Below are 17,949 nucleotides of genomic sequence, written 5' to 3' on the forward strand. Positions count from 1 at the left end.
ACCATTGTTGTTTACAATGGTGCTTCCTCTATGGTTTGACAGAGGGTGTTACAATGGACATTCCAAACTGTTTAGTGAAGCACGATGCAGCACAACAGGAGCATTGTGTATTATACACCCATCTGCACATACATGTGGATGTGTGTTTGCGTGTGCACATGTACGCATGCATAACAGCATGTGTACATGTAGTGCGTGACTGAGTGTACCAAAGTGTCAGGTTCTAACATTCAATAAGTGCCTTGTCTATTGAATTATAACCTCTACAACTTTGGGATTAGCAATAACAACATAACACTTATCCAATAACACATATCACTATCAACTACTATTGGATATAACCACTAATTAAGTGGCAGCTATAACAACCATCACAGTGTGAATCTTATCATGAGGACACTGTAAAGTGATGATGTAACTCCCACATTATTATATTATTGGTAAAACAGAAACACCTGCCCATAGTATGAACAATTTTATTGCTACAGTAGGCACTGCAAAGTATTTTTAGAAAGACGGTGTGTATGTGGTGAACATATTGTATTGTAACACCATTTACTAGGCACTTAAGACAAGGTGGTTTTAAAATCTACAAAGCGTAACCACATACTAATCACGCACAGTAATGCAGAATGTGGTCACTTCTTCTGGGAAAAGCACTCACTGTCATTTTCTCATGTTCCAATAACATGCGAGAGTTAGATTGCTTCATGCTGGTGAGCTGGGAGGCTAGCTGTTGACACTGAGTTCTCAAATCTTCTGTTTCTTGTGTCATGGTTTGTTGTCTCTCTTCTAGTTGTGATCTTAAGTCCTCCTCTGTCTTCTTACTGTTCTGTAACTGTAGGAAGAATGTATCTTATTATAACTGTGTGTTCTACTAGGGTACTTTGAGCTACTTACACATTATATTTCAATAAGTGTCTTGTGTGTGTGTGTGTGTGCGTGTGTGCGTGTGTGCGTGTGTGTGCATGTGTGTACAGTATGCAGTATGAAGGTCACCACAGCATTTAGTCTACAAGCCTTAACTGAATACACTACACATATGCACAAGAAGAGAGGATTAAGGCAGCAAATATTCAAAAGAGATCATTTGGCTGCCTAGTATGTGTTATTTAAGAGTCACTTAGCCTGACAATAATTACCTATATATTTAGCAATGTGCACAGCTTTTACAGTGGAACCTCTCTTATTACAGACATTTTTGGACCCAGAAATTTTTTGGCCACTTTATGCTGTAATATAGAGGTTTTCAGAGGTAAAAAATGTATTAACCAGAACTGTTGGGACCAAAATTTTTGTCTTTATTATGGAGGTTTTTTTCTATTGTGTCCTTAATTCGGGGAGTTTTTTAAGAGAGGTTCCACTGTATAGGCAATACAACCTATGCACACCCATAGTCAGTTAACATCACCCTGAGTATTGGTTATGTCAAAGGGGCCGCCTGCTGTACCATTGAAAACCCTTCAAGTGCTAGAAATGTTTGATCAAAAAAAAAGAACGCGTTATGATATGAGAAAGAAAAAGAGTGTGGCACAAACATGACATGCTTTTAACAAGAACATGGTTGTTGTTACAATACCAATACTACTGGAAAGAGAACACATGTTCACCTCTTTGATATTATTGGCTTCATATCATAGCTGCCTGAAGGTGGACATTACAAACTAGTAAAGAAATACTTGCTAAATGCTACAGTGGCCACGTAAACAGAATTTCTTGATATTTACAATGGAAAAAAATCTGCCCAGTATGTAAGACAACCACTTTAGCCACCACACAGAGAGACCTGGCCCCTAGTAAAACCTGTCTAATCAGGTTACTGTATAATAGGAAACTTGGCCATTATAAAAACCCCACAAATGTGTCAATGTGACCTGTCTAACTTCTGAATGCTGTAATAGAGCATTTTATCTGCTATTGTGTAAGCTACAACCTGGTAAATTGTAGTGACCTTATCAAAGTAGTGGCTACTTTTTAAGCATATAGAAAAACAAAATTTAAGTAATCCACACAGATAACCTTATTACACAGATAACCTTATTACACAGATAACCTTATTACACAGATAACCTTATTACACAGATAACCTTATTACACAGTAAACAGCTAGGTTCCACTGTACATCAAGGATAGACCAGTCAACTACATTTGCTGGATGACTAGTGAAAAGGGCAAACTTTGAAACACATCTAAGGAGGTATGCTTTTTGTACTTCTGGCTGCTCTATTGTTTTGGCTTACGTCTAGCATGACTGCACTATTACAGTACATTGCTCTAGTGTATTCTCTGTACTTCTGACTGCTCTATTAGAGAGTATTTGGCTTAAGTCTAGCATGAAGCTGATGAACAGTGTACTATCTGACTGTTCTATTAGAGTGGTTAGTCTAACCTAATTAAAGCTCACCTCTACTTGTAGTTTCCATAGATCACTGTCCTGAGGTGCTGAGGGACTGAATAATGGTTGAAGCCCAGCCATCTCTTGTCTCAGCTGCTCCAGCTGTTGATTATCATAAGCAGACTGCTTGCGAAGAACTGATATTTCCTGTGAAGAAACAAAAACAATGATACCTTGTACTTCTACCTGAAGACTCAGAAATGACATTCAGAGCCTCATAATAAGACCACCTCATTATAGTGACCATGTCAAGTAGGTCCCAAAACATGGCTAGTGTACTTTATGACCTCATTAACAAGACCACCTCATTATAGTGACCATGTCAAGTAGGTCCCAAAACATGGCTAAGGTGTACTTTATGACCTCATTAACAAGACCACCTCATTATAGTGACCATGTCAAGTAGGTCCCAAAACATGGCTAGTGTACTTTATGACCTCATTAACAAGACCACCTTATTATAGTGACTATGTCAAGTAGGTCCCAAAACATGGCTAAGGTGTACTTTATGACCTCATTAACAAGACCACCTCATTATAGTGACCATGTCAAGTAGGTCCCAAAACATGGCTAGTGTACTTTATGACCTCATTAACAAGACCACCTCATTATAGTGACCATGTCAAGTAGGTTTCAAACATGGCTAAGGTGTACTTTATGACCTCATTAACAAGACCATCTCATTATAGTGACCATGTCAAGTAGGTCCCAAACATGGCTAAGGTGTACTTTATGACCTCATTAACAAGACCACCTCATTATAGTGACCATGTCAAGTAGGTTTCAAACATAGCTAAGGTGTACATTATGACCTCATTAACAAGACCACCTCATTATAGTGACCATGTCAAGTAGGTCCCAAACATGGCTAAGGTGTACTTTATGACCTCATTAACAAGACCACCTCATTATAGTGACCATGTCAAGTAGGTCCCAAAACATAGCTAGTGTACTTTATGACCTCATTAACAAGACCACCTCATTATAGTGACCATGTCAAGTAGGTCCCAAACATGGCTAAGGTGTACTTTATGACCTCATTAACAAGACCACCTCATTATAGTGACCATGTCAAGTAGGTCCCAAAACATGGCTAGTGTACTTTATGACCTCATTAACAAGACCACCTCATTATAGTGACCATGTCAAGTAGGTCCCAAACATGGCTAAGGTGTACTTTATGACCTCATTAACAAGACCACCTCATTATAGTGACCATGTCAAGTAGGTTTCAAACAGGGGTACAAGTGTAAACAAAGTAACTTCACTGCTACATGTGGGGCATTACCATTATATGATGCACAATGGTCCAACAGAGTATTCCACTACATGAATATCATGAGGTAACTTACATTGTCTTTCTCCTTCATTTTAGCATTTTTCATTTTCAATTCATCCTCCAAGGCAGACAGCTATCAAAACGTTCACCACATCTGACTGGCTACAAATGATGTCATACCTTTGACTTGGCCTCGATACAATCAATTTCAGTACTGATCAACTTTTTAGTCAGCAGTGAGTATGCCTGACCACCCTCCTGTAGTGATGATTACACAGTAGGGTACATACAGCGTTTCCTCATATAAAAGCCGCATTCAATAAACACCTGTCTCAATTATAAGTTGGGGGGGGGGGGGGGGGGGGGTTCCAGCACCTTTGGAAAATAAACACCTGGTCTCAAATAGAGGCCCGGGCTATTACTTGAGTCTACTGTTAATGGCTTTAATTGTTTCCGTTGTTGTTGCTGCTTCTTCATACTTGAGTTTAGAGCCTTCTGAAGGATGAAGGTACTACGAGTAATCACGTGAGTAGTCCAAGCAAGTCTGCATGCATGCAGATAAGTATGATACAACTATTTTCCAATCATTTTAAGCCTTGACTACACATGTTCATATATTCAACACACTGTATCACTGTTTTTTAATGCTTACCAATACAGTAATCACCACCCGAATTCAATTAAATGCTGGGCGTCGGTCGGATCAGTCCAAAATAAATGCCCGGTCTCAAATAAAGATCCTATTCATTTACAGGCTGGGTCAAAAAATGCTTGGAAGGAAATAAAAGCCCAGGTTTTTATACGAGGAAATACGGTATGCTCATTTGCCAAATTTACCACAACAATAATATGGATGCTTAGACACCAAATTGTACGTAATTAAGGTCCCAATCTATCTCTTAAGGAAGGTTTAAACCAGTTCACAAACTGACTTGGGAGAATCAGGACATCTTGATACACACCACAATATTATTGGTTGGTCCAAAAGGTGTCCTAATATACAAGTCACACTGCAGTGTACAACAATGTTTGTTTGTGACATGTCTAGAGTAGTGGCTTTTTGGTCTTTGAATTAGTGTATCATCTATGAATACAGGTACGTACATAAGTATCTTGAAAACATGACTGCTCTATTTCAGTATTTCAATCTCTTGCTGTAAGTATTGACCAATAATAGCGATCCCTCCCCCTGTATTCACCAGAGTGTAAATTATAATAAATTAACAACACAGCCATTCTATTTAAAGAGATTATGCAATTATGTTGCATCATATACAAATATTCAACAGGTGATATACAACTCCAAGGGGTAAAGGGTTTACAGTTATCATGTAATCTGTGAGAATATTCGTTTTGCATACTGCACACCCTCAAAATTATTAAAAATGTCCACTCTTTAAATTCTCCATACAGATTATATCATCTAAAACACTTATTCTATGGCTATTTGTATCTTTTAAGTGGCAATAAATGAATAACTGACAGCGGAAATATTAAAACATTATTGAGGAATTTAAATGAGTGCAAATTTTTAATTTTTAATAGAATTTAATGCCATATGAAAGAGCGGCTCCAAAATCACTGCAAAGTATAAATCACTTTCAAGTTTTTATATGTGACTTTCACTCAAGTTATGCATACACAGACAGATATTGTGCTTACACCATTAGTAGGTGTCGCAGGCTCCTTGGGCATTGCAGTTATCTTGGCTTCCAGAGATTCAACAGTTCCACGTAACTCAGTCAGTTCCTGTAGTACAAATTTATAAATGCATGATGCAAACGCATTTAATTGCAACAAATATGTTTGGTAATGAATCACTAATTTTATACTTGCAAAATTTGTGTCTTGAATCTCAATAAAGCACGCATGTACACACACACACACACACACACACACACACACACACACACACACACACACACACACACACACACACACACACACACATTATCTTTCTCCATTAAAAGTTGGTTTGCTTCTTCTTCTTTCACTTTAAAGGCTTCAGATTGCTCCTTGAGTCTTGTTGCCATAGCTACACAAAGTACATAAACAAGTCATTAACATTGCATAGTAACCATGACAACATACTATCCTGAGTCTTTTCTAGACATGCCTCCAGCTTGGCACATGATGCACACGAGGCTGCAAGGAAGAGATACAGTGTAAAGAACAAGCCCTGCCCACTAAAGTATCATACCGTACGCAAGGAAATTTTGACGTCAAAAAACTTTGACGAATTCAGACTTCAGCAGATTTGACGAATGAAATGTTGACGAAAATCAAGAAATTGTAGGCAAAACCTGTACTTTTAAGGGCGCTTATAAACATTTGACGAATTTAAATTTGACGAATTAAACCGATTCGTCAAATTCGTCAATTTTTTTTGATGTCAAAATTTCCTTGCGTACGGTATATGTAAAAAGTTTCAAGGTAGATACGTTTTGCAGATGAGCAATATAGGGGAGCTCAGCAAAAAAAACTTTTGTAGTGCTATATATTTTTTCTACAGCTATTATTATCAATTTTGTCAGGATTGTACAAAAACAAAATAAACACCTTAATATGAATACACAACAAAAAAATCAGAACAGAAAACAACAAAGAAAAGAATAGTTATGAAGAAAAGTTTTGTAGATGCTGTAATCTATGAAATCTATAAAACTTTTCAATCTTAAAAATGTCTAAAGTATACAGCAGGATGCAATGGCTGTTAGTTCATGAATTAGTGTAACACATACACAAGTTGTGTGGGTGAGAGTGTGTACGTATTCTGCTCTAGTGCTTGTGTTGTTGGTTGATGTAAGTTGTTACGTACCACTTTCTGCTCTGCTATCCGTTCTGTTTTCTGCTCGAGCCAGTTCCCTCATTTCTTGTGAAGAAACAATATTATAATCATCCAATGAAATGCTGGTGTCCAGTTTCCCATCCTTCCCACGTTCCAAGTTATTCACTGGTGTCCCCTTATCTTGTGGACTCTCAACACGTACGGGTGATGTATTATTGATTGATGATCGTACTGCTGTGCCGGGTTTGCTAACCGGTATCGGCGGTTGGCCTTCATCAACTTCCAATCGTTTCTTGAGCTTCTTAAACATATCATAAAAGCACGCTACCCACGTCAGTCATTGCGTAGTAGAATGTCAGTCGATTTTTAGTGTAGTACAGGTGTAAGATCAATTTTATCCTCTATTTTCGTCTGCTTAACAATTTTACCTCGAATTCCATAAACCCACACTCGAAAGCACTCTTTGATTATGCGCATCTAAAATAAAAGGTTAAGTCATCACGTGACTTAGAAAAGCTGGAAACGAGAAACCGATGTTATAGTCTCGCGTTTTATTGCCAGACCGCTTTTTCTCCCACGGCGCTTAACGATTGGAAATTATAAGCTTATAATTTCCAATCGATAAGCGCATAATTTCCAATCGATAAGCGCCGTCGGAGAAAAAGCGGTCTGGCAACGCGAGACTAAAACGATGTCACAAAAACGAACTCTGGAAGAATCTGAACTACCGTCTAGTAAGAAAACTAAAGATTCTGGAGAACCATACGTGATTGAGTTGCGGAGCGATACACTGACGAAACCCACCGAAGAAATGAGGCGAGCAATGTTTGAAGCAGAGCTGGGAGACGATGTATATGGGGAGGACCCTACCGTGAACTCCTTGCAAGAGAAAGCTGCTGCAATGTTTGGAAAAGAGGCTGCACTGTTAGTCCCAAGTGGTACAATGGGGAACCTGATTTGCCTTATGGTACACGGAAATAGCCGGGGCAGCGAGGCGCTAGTCGGAGACCAGTCACATATTGTGATATATGAACAAGGTGGCATATCACAAATAGCTGGTATTCACTCCAGGCAGGTTACAAATCGCAGTGATGGAACTCTGGATTTGGACGAGTTAGAGAGTAAAATACGCAAGGACCACAGTGATCCCCATTACCCCATCACGAGGGTTGTATGCCTTGAAAACACCCATAATGTCATGGGAGGTCGTGTTATCCATCCTGAATACATGGAAAAGGTTCACCAGTTAGCAGTGAAGTACAAGTTTAAGATACACATTGATGGTGCTCGTATTTTAAATGCTGCTGCAGCTCTAAATCTTCCACCATCAGAATTACTGAAATATGCTGATTCAGCTAGTGCTTGTCTCTCAAAGGGACTGGCCAATCCTATTGGTTCTATCATTTTGGGTTCAAAAGAGTTTATCACTCAAGCTTTGTGGATGCGTAAGCTATTGGGAGGTGGCATGAGGCAAGCTGGCATCATTGCTGCACCAGGAATTATTGCACTAGAAAAAATGAGTAAAAGGTTACATGTAGATCACGAGAATGCTAGGAGGTTTGCAGAAAAGCTTGCTGAGTTACAACCACTAGGAATTAACATAGATATTTCCAGAGTTGATTCTAACATGGTGATGTTTAGTTTGCTGCCAGGGAAAGGAACAAGGGAGAAATTTCTTGAGTTACTTAGTACTCCCATGGAGGGGCCTGGTGGAAACTACGAAGTCAGAATGTTTGACTCTGGGAAAGATGAAGTCCGTGCTGTGTTTCACTACCAGGTGACTGCTGATGATGTTGATAGAGCAATTCAGAAGATCGAAACAGTACTTCAAACATTGTAGTTTGTTATAGACATAATATTATTACTGTATACTTACTTTATCTCTTTTTTTACTGTTGTCTTACCCTATTGTGTTTCTATATATTAAGTTGTGACAGAATCAGAGGCTTATAAAACTTATTGACAACTGCTTGGTCAACCTGTATGTCTTTTAACGGATAACTTTTTACAATATTATTCACTTGCACAATAACATATTCTACCGAAAACACCTGGTCATGTCATCGTTGCATGGAAGGTAGCAAATTGCATGTATGGTGTTTTGAAACAAACTTCTGAGTTAGCTACATGTGACTGCTCTATTAGGATATATTATGTTCTATAAGAATATCTAGTTCATGCAAATGTGGTTACTCAACTTTTAACAAACCAAGTCTCCATGCACCTGTTACAATTAGCAAAGTATAAACTTCTATATTATTAGTATCTGTATTGGTCAATCATCATCACAAGTACCGCTATGCTAGCAAAACTTGGGGTATATCACATTCTAATAGAATGGTCAATACATCCTAATAGAGCAGTCACATCTGCTAACTCAGAAGGCATGTGATTTATTTTGTTAAAGAAATGGTAGAGTAAATAAATACTAATACAACATACTTCTATGCATGCAGAGTATAAAATTCTATGGTTCGTAAAATGCAGATTGAAATTATCACTGCAGTGAACCATGGAGGCCAAGCAGATCATTCCCTGCCAAATGAATTATGATAGAGACTATTCCAGCAAGGATGTGAGAATATTTCCAGATTGAGTGATAACATACAATTGGCTATAAAGTCGTTCTTCCATATAACTACAAGAACAGATAGCAGTAAATACAATACATGACAACGAATACTATACAATGGATTACCAACTGGTTCAACAATCACAAAAATAATCATTACATAATCTATTAAAATGGCATCTAGTGCGAATCATTGTACCTAGTCTACCTACACTCAGTACCTTGACAAAATATATTCTCCATCCTGCCAATATAAATACAAGGATACCATGTGACTGCTCTATTAGAGCATCTCAGTTGTTTTTTTCTTACCCTCTAGGGACTTGCAAGACGCAGAAACATAAATTCAAGTCCAGATAGTGACTTGATCCACAGATAGCTTGCAGTCTAGGCAAGTACCTGAGTAGCCACAGCCTGGGATTTTTTTACAGTACAATAATTATACTGGTGGAAAAATGATGTCATTCTTTGATGCATGATCCAGTAACATACAGTTAATGCTTAGAAACTTTGAGCATGGCTTGAATTAAACAGTGACTAATTATAACATAACTAGCAATAATGCATAAAAATTAATAACATTGCAGACAAAATTATTTTATTTTGCAACAAAAAAATAATGTGGATTTACGGTATTAGGTGTTTATAGCCATGCTATGTGGAAATATGACCACTAGTCATGCCCACATGGATGAAGATTTTAAAGTATAATCCCCATAATTCCCCCTGGGAGGGGGGAGGTGGGGGTAATCACCACTAAGGCATCAAGTAAGGATATGGAATCAAGAACTTCAGCACACTGAGCCATGCACCATCATATTATAGTAGAGCGGCGTAGCAAAATATTGTGTACTTTGTGCAGAAAGTATGACACTTTGCACATAGTTCTTACCTACCATGAAGTGTATTTTGAGATATGGAGCCAATGCAGATTTGACCTTTGGTGTCCTCTACAGTTCATTTTATACTCAAAAATAGTGACCTTTATCTATATATCACCCATACAACAATCAATTTGTTCAAACTAGGTGCCACATTGAAGATCTTTATCCAAGAAACAAGTTGATACTTGTTGCAAATTCATAGCATATTCCATTTAAAAGTTATGGTAATTTTTACCAGCAGCAAATTCACATAAATTCAACCGCCCATGCAATCACACCCTTTATCTACATTCTTTGTTTGCTATTCAATTATTTATTTTTATCTAACCATGAGCACTGCAGGTTACATATACAACCAAAACGTGGAGAGGTGTACAGGAGTGAGGCATAGGGATTATGTACAATACTCCTGTGAGATAAATCAACAAACGTCATATGCATATAGTTGTTTTGTCGTCAGGTTAAACTTAAATTTGTGGTTGTTTATGGCTATAATTTGCTTCTGTATATAATCCATACAAAAATTCATAGGCTTTAGCCTTCTCACAGGTCGCTAGTGGGATAGCATTTAATAAAAACAGCCAAGCTGTGAAAAAATGGTGTGGCTTTAAAAAGCCTGGGTGAAAAAAAGTTGTGAAATCAAAGGTGGCAGCCAAGAAATGGCTGCAATGATGTTAATGCTAATAAATTTTAACAATGCACACAGCCATTGTTAAAATTTTTAAACATTAACATCATTGCAGCCATTTCTTGGCTGCCACCTTTGATTTCACAACTTTTTTCACCCAGGCTTTTTAAGGCCGCACCAGTTCACAGTTTGGCTGTTTTTGTGTGGATTTCATTTCTTTTTGTACTTTATAAGGCCCCAAAACCAGCCTATGGCTGACTTTGAGGTTTGTTTTTACTCACATTTCTTCTTTTCTATGTAGCTATAGATACAATGACGATTATTGAAGACAGACTTATAAATGTATTTTATTGCATGATTTAATTCAATATTGAATATTATTGTAATACTCTAATAGAGTGCACATTTTTATGAGGACTTGTAATAGAACATACATAGAATGTTCTAGAGCAGTCTAGTACTTCTATTGGTAGATCTATAAAATTACAAAACGTTTGATTATAAGCAGATTTCAACTCAGTAGAAATTTCACTTATAAAGCAGAAATTAAGTGAGGTCATCAGCCAAGGTAGCAGTGATTCAGTGGTTAAGGATGCAGGTGTTAGATATGGAGGTCCCTGGTTCGAACTCTGGTAAGTTTTTTTTTCGACATTATTAATTTTGCACACCTTTTTACCCCGCGCGGTGACTGCTCTATCAGAGTATCTCGATCCCGCGATTTTACACTTGCTTGGTTTTTGCTTTATAACTTCAGTTGTTGCTGTAATTCTATTGCTATTCAAACTATCAAAAGGCACTGCTACGATGATCAGCCTATCTACACACCAATTTTCGAGCTATTTCTATTCTAGGTTTGCCCTGTAGCCGTGACAGAAGTTTGATCTTTTTTTACGTGAATAAACGCTCATAACTCCTTGAATATTCCTCAGATTCACAACAAACTTGGTACGTGAATCCACCGTTACATGCTCTTCATTTGTGCCAAAGATCGAGGCAATCAAGCTACACGTTTGCATTTTATAGCAATTTTTGCAAAGTGTGCGAAAATAAATCGAAGCCCCCATAGCTCCCATATGTCATAAGAAGAAAAAAACGAAGAAATTAAAACGAAACTTTGAACGCCCATATCTCTCAAATGGCTGTTGCAAATTTAATCAAATTTGCTGTGTGGGGTACCCTACCTAGGGGACAGCTATAATGCAAAAAAATGGTGAGCTTTGGAGAAGGGGCCATGGAGCTGTGCACACATGAAAATGCTGTTTTCTTTCTTCCTGTAAATATACTCACGGTGTGGTCGCTTGCTTTCTTGGCTGCACAACACACTACGATGATTAATAATAATATTTGATGTATAAATAAAACTCTAAGATTATACACGTTATATACTATCAGTCACGTTTGCTGAAAAACTTTTAAGCCTTATACGTATCTAACATTATTATTATTTTACCTACATCTTGTATGCCCTTATATAGAGACACACACCCAAGATGTGGTGGAGTCTGAGGGCATAACCGACTAGACAATTTGTATTTCACAATTTGGCTCTGAGACTATATTGCAAAATGTGTTCCATGTTTGCAAGTTAGCTAAAATGCTAACGACTTCAAAAAAAGTATTTTCCAAAGCTTTACAGCAATAAAAATTTAGCATACAGGTTTTAGAAATAGTACTATCAGTCAGATATTCATCTAGGAAATGACTGAAGGGGAGTCACAATGAGAACAAATGGTATAAAGATCTTTGTGTTCATGGCTAGTTTACACACATGGCATCTAAAGGGGCATGCCATGCACGCAGGACGTTTTACAGTACAGTACCTGAGAATGACGAGAAGTAATCTCATGCTTGTATTCTCGGGTTCTGGGCTGTTGTACCAGGCAAAATACACATGTCATATATTTCATTCAATATTACAGTAGTTGTTGATATATTCACTGAAATTTTGATTTTTTTTATAATTTAAGGAGTTCGTTTGTCAAAGGGGGGTAAAAGAGGGGTTAAAAAGCACCCCTCTCCCAAAATGAACTATTACAGAAACCCCTATTGTAGTTAAAACTGTTGATAAAGCAACATACGTATAATTATGAGCTTTTGTTTAACTACCACAAGAGAGGAGGGTACATACCCCCATGGCCCACCCCTTCAGTTTTTGGTTGTATATGTAACCTGCAGTGCTCATGATTAGCTAAATAATATAAAAATTGACAAAAATGTAGATGAAGAGTGCAATTACATGGGCAGTTGAATTTATATGAATTTGCTGCTGGTAAAAATTACCATAACTTTTAAATGGAATATGCTATGAACTTGCAACAAGTATAAATATTTTCAATTTGGCACCTAGTTTAAACAAATTGAGTGTTGTATGGGTGATATATAGACAAAGGTCACTATTTTCAGCATAAAATGAACTGTAGAGGATATCAAAGGTCAAATCTGCAATGGCTCCATATCTCAAAATACACTTCATGGTAGGTAGGTACTATTATATGTGCAAAGTTTCATACTTTCTGCACAGAATGCACAATTTACTCATTTTTGCTAGCTATGCTGCTCTACTATTACGGATGTTGAATCACCTAAGAATCTGTAGGAAGTTCTCTCAATGGCATTGTAGGCACTCTTGTCACTGCACGCGTAAATAGCTATAAGTTGAGATGCAGGATTCAACTATGTTATGTTGATGAACCAGAGCTGCATGTGGGTTTTTGAGAATCCACGCATGCATTGACCCACATGATCTTGACATGATGCATTAGATGCATCATGTGGTGTAAGAGGTTGGTAAAATATTGATAGGTGATATGGTGAAACCCCTAGCTCAATTCCAGACACCTTAGAATGGAACCATGACATGTATTGGTGATAAACTCTGTTGAGTCAACCAGGAGTGCTCCAAGTGGTGCAGCTAACCCTTTAGCCACGCCTATATTGCTGCAACATCAGCATACTCCAGAAGATCACCTGGGGGAATACCCAAGGCGACAGCCGCATTCCTGGCGCCATCCACATAAATCTTGACCCCGTGTTTACTAGCTATTGAATGTAACTCTTTCATGAAGCTAGGTCGGATCACGCGACCACTTATTTAGTTTTGAGTATTTTCCACACGGATAGCTTTTGTGGTTGGCTCGTACGCATAATTGCCACGAATGTTTGATGGCACTTCTTCCAAGTCGAATGTTCCATCAGCAAGGTTGCGCAGGATTCTAGGATTAGGCCACTCCAAATAAATTCTCGGTTTCCCGTCCTTGACTCAAACATATTTGCATGCGGGCGGGCGGTCAATTCAGTTCCATTATTTCATTATAAGATTGGCTAGCTCTTCAAACCATTATTTGTCTGGCACAGCCAAAAAGGCTGCATAAAAGCATGCTTAAGCTTGTTCCTCGGCTTGTTCCTTCCTTTGTAAGTTGCAAAAATAACACAAACGTAAAGTTTGTGCTGACTTCATAGCACTGCTGACACATGAGCTGACACTGTTTCAAGATAGCCTATCAGTATGCAAGAATAACCGAAAAATTATGGAAGAATACGGAATAATGGAATAATTAGAGCTGGAAGTAACCAGGGGCGGGCGGTGGACGGGAAACAGAGAATTTATTTGGAGTGGCCTTAACGCTAGCTAGGGTAGCCAGCCCTCCATTCTCGTAAATCATTTGGTGGGAGAACTGACTTTGACATTGGTTAAGTTAAGTACGTAGGTAGTAATAAGTATATAGTTAGGTAATAAGTAGTAGTATGGTGTAGTTTTCAGTATGTACGTGTGTTATGTCCCATATTCTTATGATTTAGTGGGAGAACTAGCAGAAATGAGAGAAACAATTTTGGCGCCAATGGGTAGCTAAGACAAAGCCAGCCACAAAAACCAGATGGTAAACAAATATATTATTCCACGTAGGTTTTCTACAAATTATACAAAAATATTATAGCTTTGTTGTCAATGGTTCAACTTGCATGACTAAGGCATCTCCTACACAACAACACAATATCTGACACATGCTCAATCACACCATATTTGTAGTGGATTGTGTCACTTGGTAAACTGGCAAGCCAGATGATAATCGGGAAGCCAAGCATTAAACCTCATGCCTAATTTTCTAACACAATTCCCGAGGGGTCGCCAACGCCCACACAAACTTCTAATTTGTGTACGAGAGTCCCAATATTTAAGTATTTCAACACGTATTTCCGCATTATTTCAATAAATATTATATGTATTTATAATTGGATTTCTATAGTGTACAAGACTGAGTCCCAAGACGTTGTGTATCAATGATCTTGACACGGCTGATCTTTTTAGGATGCTGCCAGACAATGGTATCAGCTTGATCAAAGCATTACAATGGTGCTTCCTCTATGGTTTGACAGAGGGTGTTACAATGGACATTCCAACTGTTTAGTGAAGCATGATGCAGCACGACAGGAGTATGCATAGTGTATTATACACCCGTCTGCACATAGCTACGTGTGTTGTGTGTATGGTGCGAGATGTGTTGTGTGTGTGTGTGAGCGCGCGCGCGCGCGCGATTTGAAATAGCTACTTACGCTATAACTAGGGCGCCTGCTTATCTGTATAGAGCAGACAGCTGTCGCCTTAAGTTAGCTAACACCTTGTAACCTGCGGTTAAACTTGTAGAAACGATGTCACAAAAACGAACTCTGGAAGAATCTGAACTACCGTCTACTAAGAAATCTAAAGATGCTGGAGAACCATACGTGATTGAGTTGCGGAGCGATGCGCTGACGAAACCCACCGAGGAAATGAGGCGAGCAATGTTTGAGGCAGAGTTGGGATACGATGTATATGGGGAGGACCCTACCGTGAACTCCTTGCAAGAGAAAGCTGCTGCAATGTTTGGAAAAGAGGCTGCACTGTTGGTCCCAAGTGGCATAATGGGGAACCTGATTTGCCTTATGGTACACGGAAATAGCCGGGGCAGCGAGGCGCTAGTCGGAGACCAGTCACATATTGTGATATGTGAGCAAGGTGGCATATCACAAATAGCTGGTATTCACTCCAGGCAGGTTACAAATCGCAGTGATGGAACTCTGGATTTGGACGAGTTAGAGAGTAAAATACGCAAGGACCACAGTGATCCCCATTACCCCATCACGAGGGTTGTATGCCTTGAAAACACCCATAATGTCATGGGAGGTCGTGTTATCCATCCTGAATACATGGAAAAGGTTCACCAGTTAGCATTGAAGTATAAGTTTAAAATACACGTTGATGGTGCTCGTATTTTAAATGCTGCTGCAGCTCTAAATCTTCCACCATCAGAATTACTGAAATATGCTGATTCGGCTAGTATTAGTCTCTCAAAGGGACTGGCCAATCCTATTGGTTCTATCATTTTGGGTTCAAAAGAGTTTATCACTCAGGCTTTGTGGATGCTTAAGCTTTTGGGAGGTGGTATGAAAGCTGGCATCATTGCCGCATCAGGAATTATTGCACTAGAAAAAATGAGTAAAAGGTTACATGTAGATCACGAGAATGCTAGGAGGTTTACAGAAAAGCTTGCTGAGTTACAACCACTAGGAATTAACATAGATATTTCCAGAGTTGATACTAACTTGGTGATGTTTAGTTTGCTGCCAGAAAAAGGAACAAGGGAGAAATTTCTTGAGTTACTTCGTACTCCCATGGAAGGGCCTGGTGGAAACTATGAAGTTAGAATGTGGAACTCTGGGAAAGATGAAGTCCGTGCTGTGTTTCACTACCAGGTGACTGCTGATGATGTTGATAGAGCAATTCAGAAGATCGAAACAGTACTTAAAACATTGTAGTTTGTTATAGACATAATTACTATACTTAGTTTATCTCTTTTTTACGGGTGTATCCATTCACTGGACTGGACTACTGGACTCAAGTTTTTTTTGTTGTTTTCTTGCCTTTTATCGCCAGGCTTAACTAAAATAAGTGTCTTAGAAATGACACCACTTGATTCACCATGAGACATAAAACTTGTACATTGATCACAAAAACTACTCTAAAACCTTGGTGCAGTTCTTTATCGTAATTTGCCTGCTGCTAGCAATCTTTCAAGTGCTGTGCACTGTTAACACTGCCGTCTTATCTCAGTATTTAGCCTTCTTTTGTAAAATAGCCAACATACGTATATACATTTTACACCATTATGATATAGAAATTGCCTGTAATCTGTGCATTCACTCTAGCTTTGCTGGCTCTTTGAAGATAAGGTTACACATATTTGCAAAAAAAAGTACAGTGAGTGTAACAGGGGTTCAAACCAAAGTTATAGACCTCCAAAACTATATAGCACCTTTTTCAAACATACATCTCTAAACAGGCTGTAGGACCAGGTGTCCTACAGACCTTCAGCACTTGCGCTGTAATGCCTAATTTAAAAAAAAGATAGACTACAGTTAGCTGTATGTGCCTCATTTTTATGCAAGACAAGACATGGAGGGGAGAGCCCTAGCTTCAAGTGTGGTGTACTACTCTATGAAATCACTTTTAGTGATTGAAAAAGGTGTTTGTGGTTGAAAAAATGTGTTAGAGCAAAGGTTACGTGAGTCCAGTAATCCAGTCCAGTGAATGGATACACTCCCTTTTTTTACTGTTGTCTTACCCTATTGTGCTTCTATATATTAAGTTGTGACGGAATCAGAGGCTTATAAAACTCATTGACAACTGCTTGGTCAACCTGTATGTCTTTCAACAATTTGGTGTTGGATGACTTTTTACAATAATACTCACTTGCACAATAGCATATTCTACCGAAAACATCTGGTTATGTCATTGCTGCATGGGAGGTAGCAAATTGCATGTGTTGTATCACTGCTGCTGCTGCTATAGAAAGAATAGTTTTAGCCAATCACATGGAGTTTGAAAATCATAGTTTATAGGAACATGTGCACCTGATTGCTGATTCTGCATTTGTTATTAAGCATCAGCATGTAATATGTAATAATGTTGTTTCATGCATGATGTCCCAATTAATATGTAATAATGCATATTGCACTTTTTGATTGGCAAGAAATTTTGACATGAAAGAATAGAATTATTATTGTATGGCTAAGTGTAGGTTAGAAAACTAGCATGAGGATCTTTAAAAACCTTGGTGAAAAACTCTACTTCCTATAATTGAATTCTTTTAGGCATGCTTATAGTTATGGAGTGGTGACTGATTGCCTGCAATATGCTTGGGAGAGCATAGCAAATCAATAGTGAGATTTGAATGCTTGAGGTCTTTCTGATAGCAGGTCTCTAACTATTTAAAGAGACCTGCTGCAGGTCTCTTATTCATATATTTTGTAGACCTCATTATCCTCCAAAGATGAAACATACCATTATCTAATTACTCAGGTAGAGTTCCACAGATAATTGAACAAACACTGTGACTTGCTTTGCTATCATCATCAATACAAAATTT

At 38.3% G+C, this 17,949-nt stretch overlaps 3 protein-coding genes across 4 annotated transcripts in view; 2 read left to right on the forward strand and 1 right to left on the reverse strand.

Annotated features, from left to right (window-relative positions):
- LOC136266152 (golgin subfamily A member 1-like) overlaps positions 1 to 7,051 on the reverse strand; it is a 12,549-nt gene extending 5,498 nt beyond the window's left edge. The window contains exons 1-8 of one of the 2 annotated variants that reach the window (XM_066061137.1): positions 6,493 to 7,051; positions 5,766 to 5,819; positions 5,624 to 5,709; positions 5,337 to 5,423; positions 3,855 to 3,932; positions 3,748 to 3,807; positions 2,405 to 2,542; positions 665 to 838 (exon numbers count right to left, since the gene is read on the reverse strand). In XM_066061137.1, the coding sequence (XP_065917209.1) occupies positions 665 to 838; positions 2,405 to 2,542; positions 3,748 to 3,807; positions 3,855 to 3,932; positions 5,337 to 5,423; positions 5,624 to 5,709; positions 5,766 to 5,819; positions 6,493 to 6,772 (957 nt within the window). In that variant the 5' untranslated portion in view covers positions 6,773 to 7,051. The remainder of the gene's footprint in view (positions 1 to 664; positions 839 to 2,404; positions 2,543 to 3,747; positions 3,808 to 3,854; positions 3,933 to 5,336; positions 5,424 to 5,623; positions 5,710 to 5,765; positions 5,820 to 6,492) is intronic. The other variant, XM_066061136.1, reaches the window with a different exon arrangement.
- Positions 6,968 to 8,421, forward strand: LOC136266153 (uncharacterized). The gene has a single exon (XM_066061138.1). It carries the CDS (start codon positions 7,154 to 7,156, stop codon positions 8,300 to 8,302), a length of 1,149 nt encoding a protein of 382 aa, XP_065917210.1. The 5' UTR covers positions 6,968 to 7,153; the 3' UTR covers positions 8,303 to 8,421.
- A 6,714-nt stretch (positions 8,422 to 15,135) lies between these two features.
- LOC136265870 (uncharacterized) lies at positions 15,136 to 17,287 on the forward strand. Its single transcript, XM_066060807.1, has one exon. It carries the CDS (start codon positions 15,194 to 15,196, stop codon positions 16,337 to 16,339), a length of 1,146 nt encoding a protein of 381 aa, XP_065916879.1. The 5' UTR covers positions 15,136 to 15,193; the 3' UTR covers positions 16,340 to 17,287.
- Positions 17,288 to 17,949: the final 662 nt, after the last annotated feature.

Source organism: Dysidea avara, chromosome 9 (genome assembly GCF_963678975.1).
Source record: "Dysidea avara chromosome 9, odDysAvar1.4, whole genome shotgun sequence".
Lineage (NCBI taxonomy): Eukaryota > Metazoa > Porifera > Demospongiae > Dictyoceratida > Dysideidae > Dysidea > Dysidea avara.

Excerpts from the sequence above, each read along its gene's own strand:
- LOC136266153 (XM_066061138.1), top strand. The coding sequence starts at position 7,154 with ATGTCACAAAAACGAACTCTGGAAGAATCTGAACTACCGTCTAGTAAG.
- LOC136265870 (XM_066060807.1), top strand. The coding sequence starts at position 15,194 with ATGTCACAAAAACGAACTCTGGAAGAATCTGAACTACCGTCTACTAAG.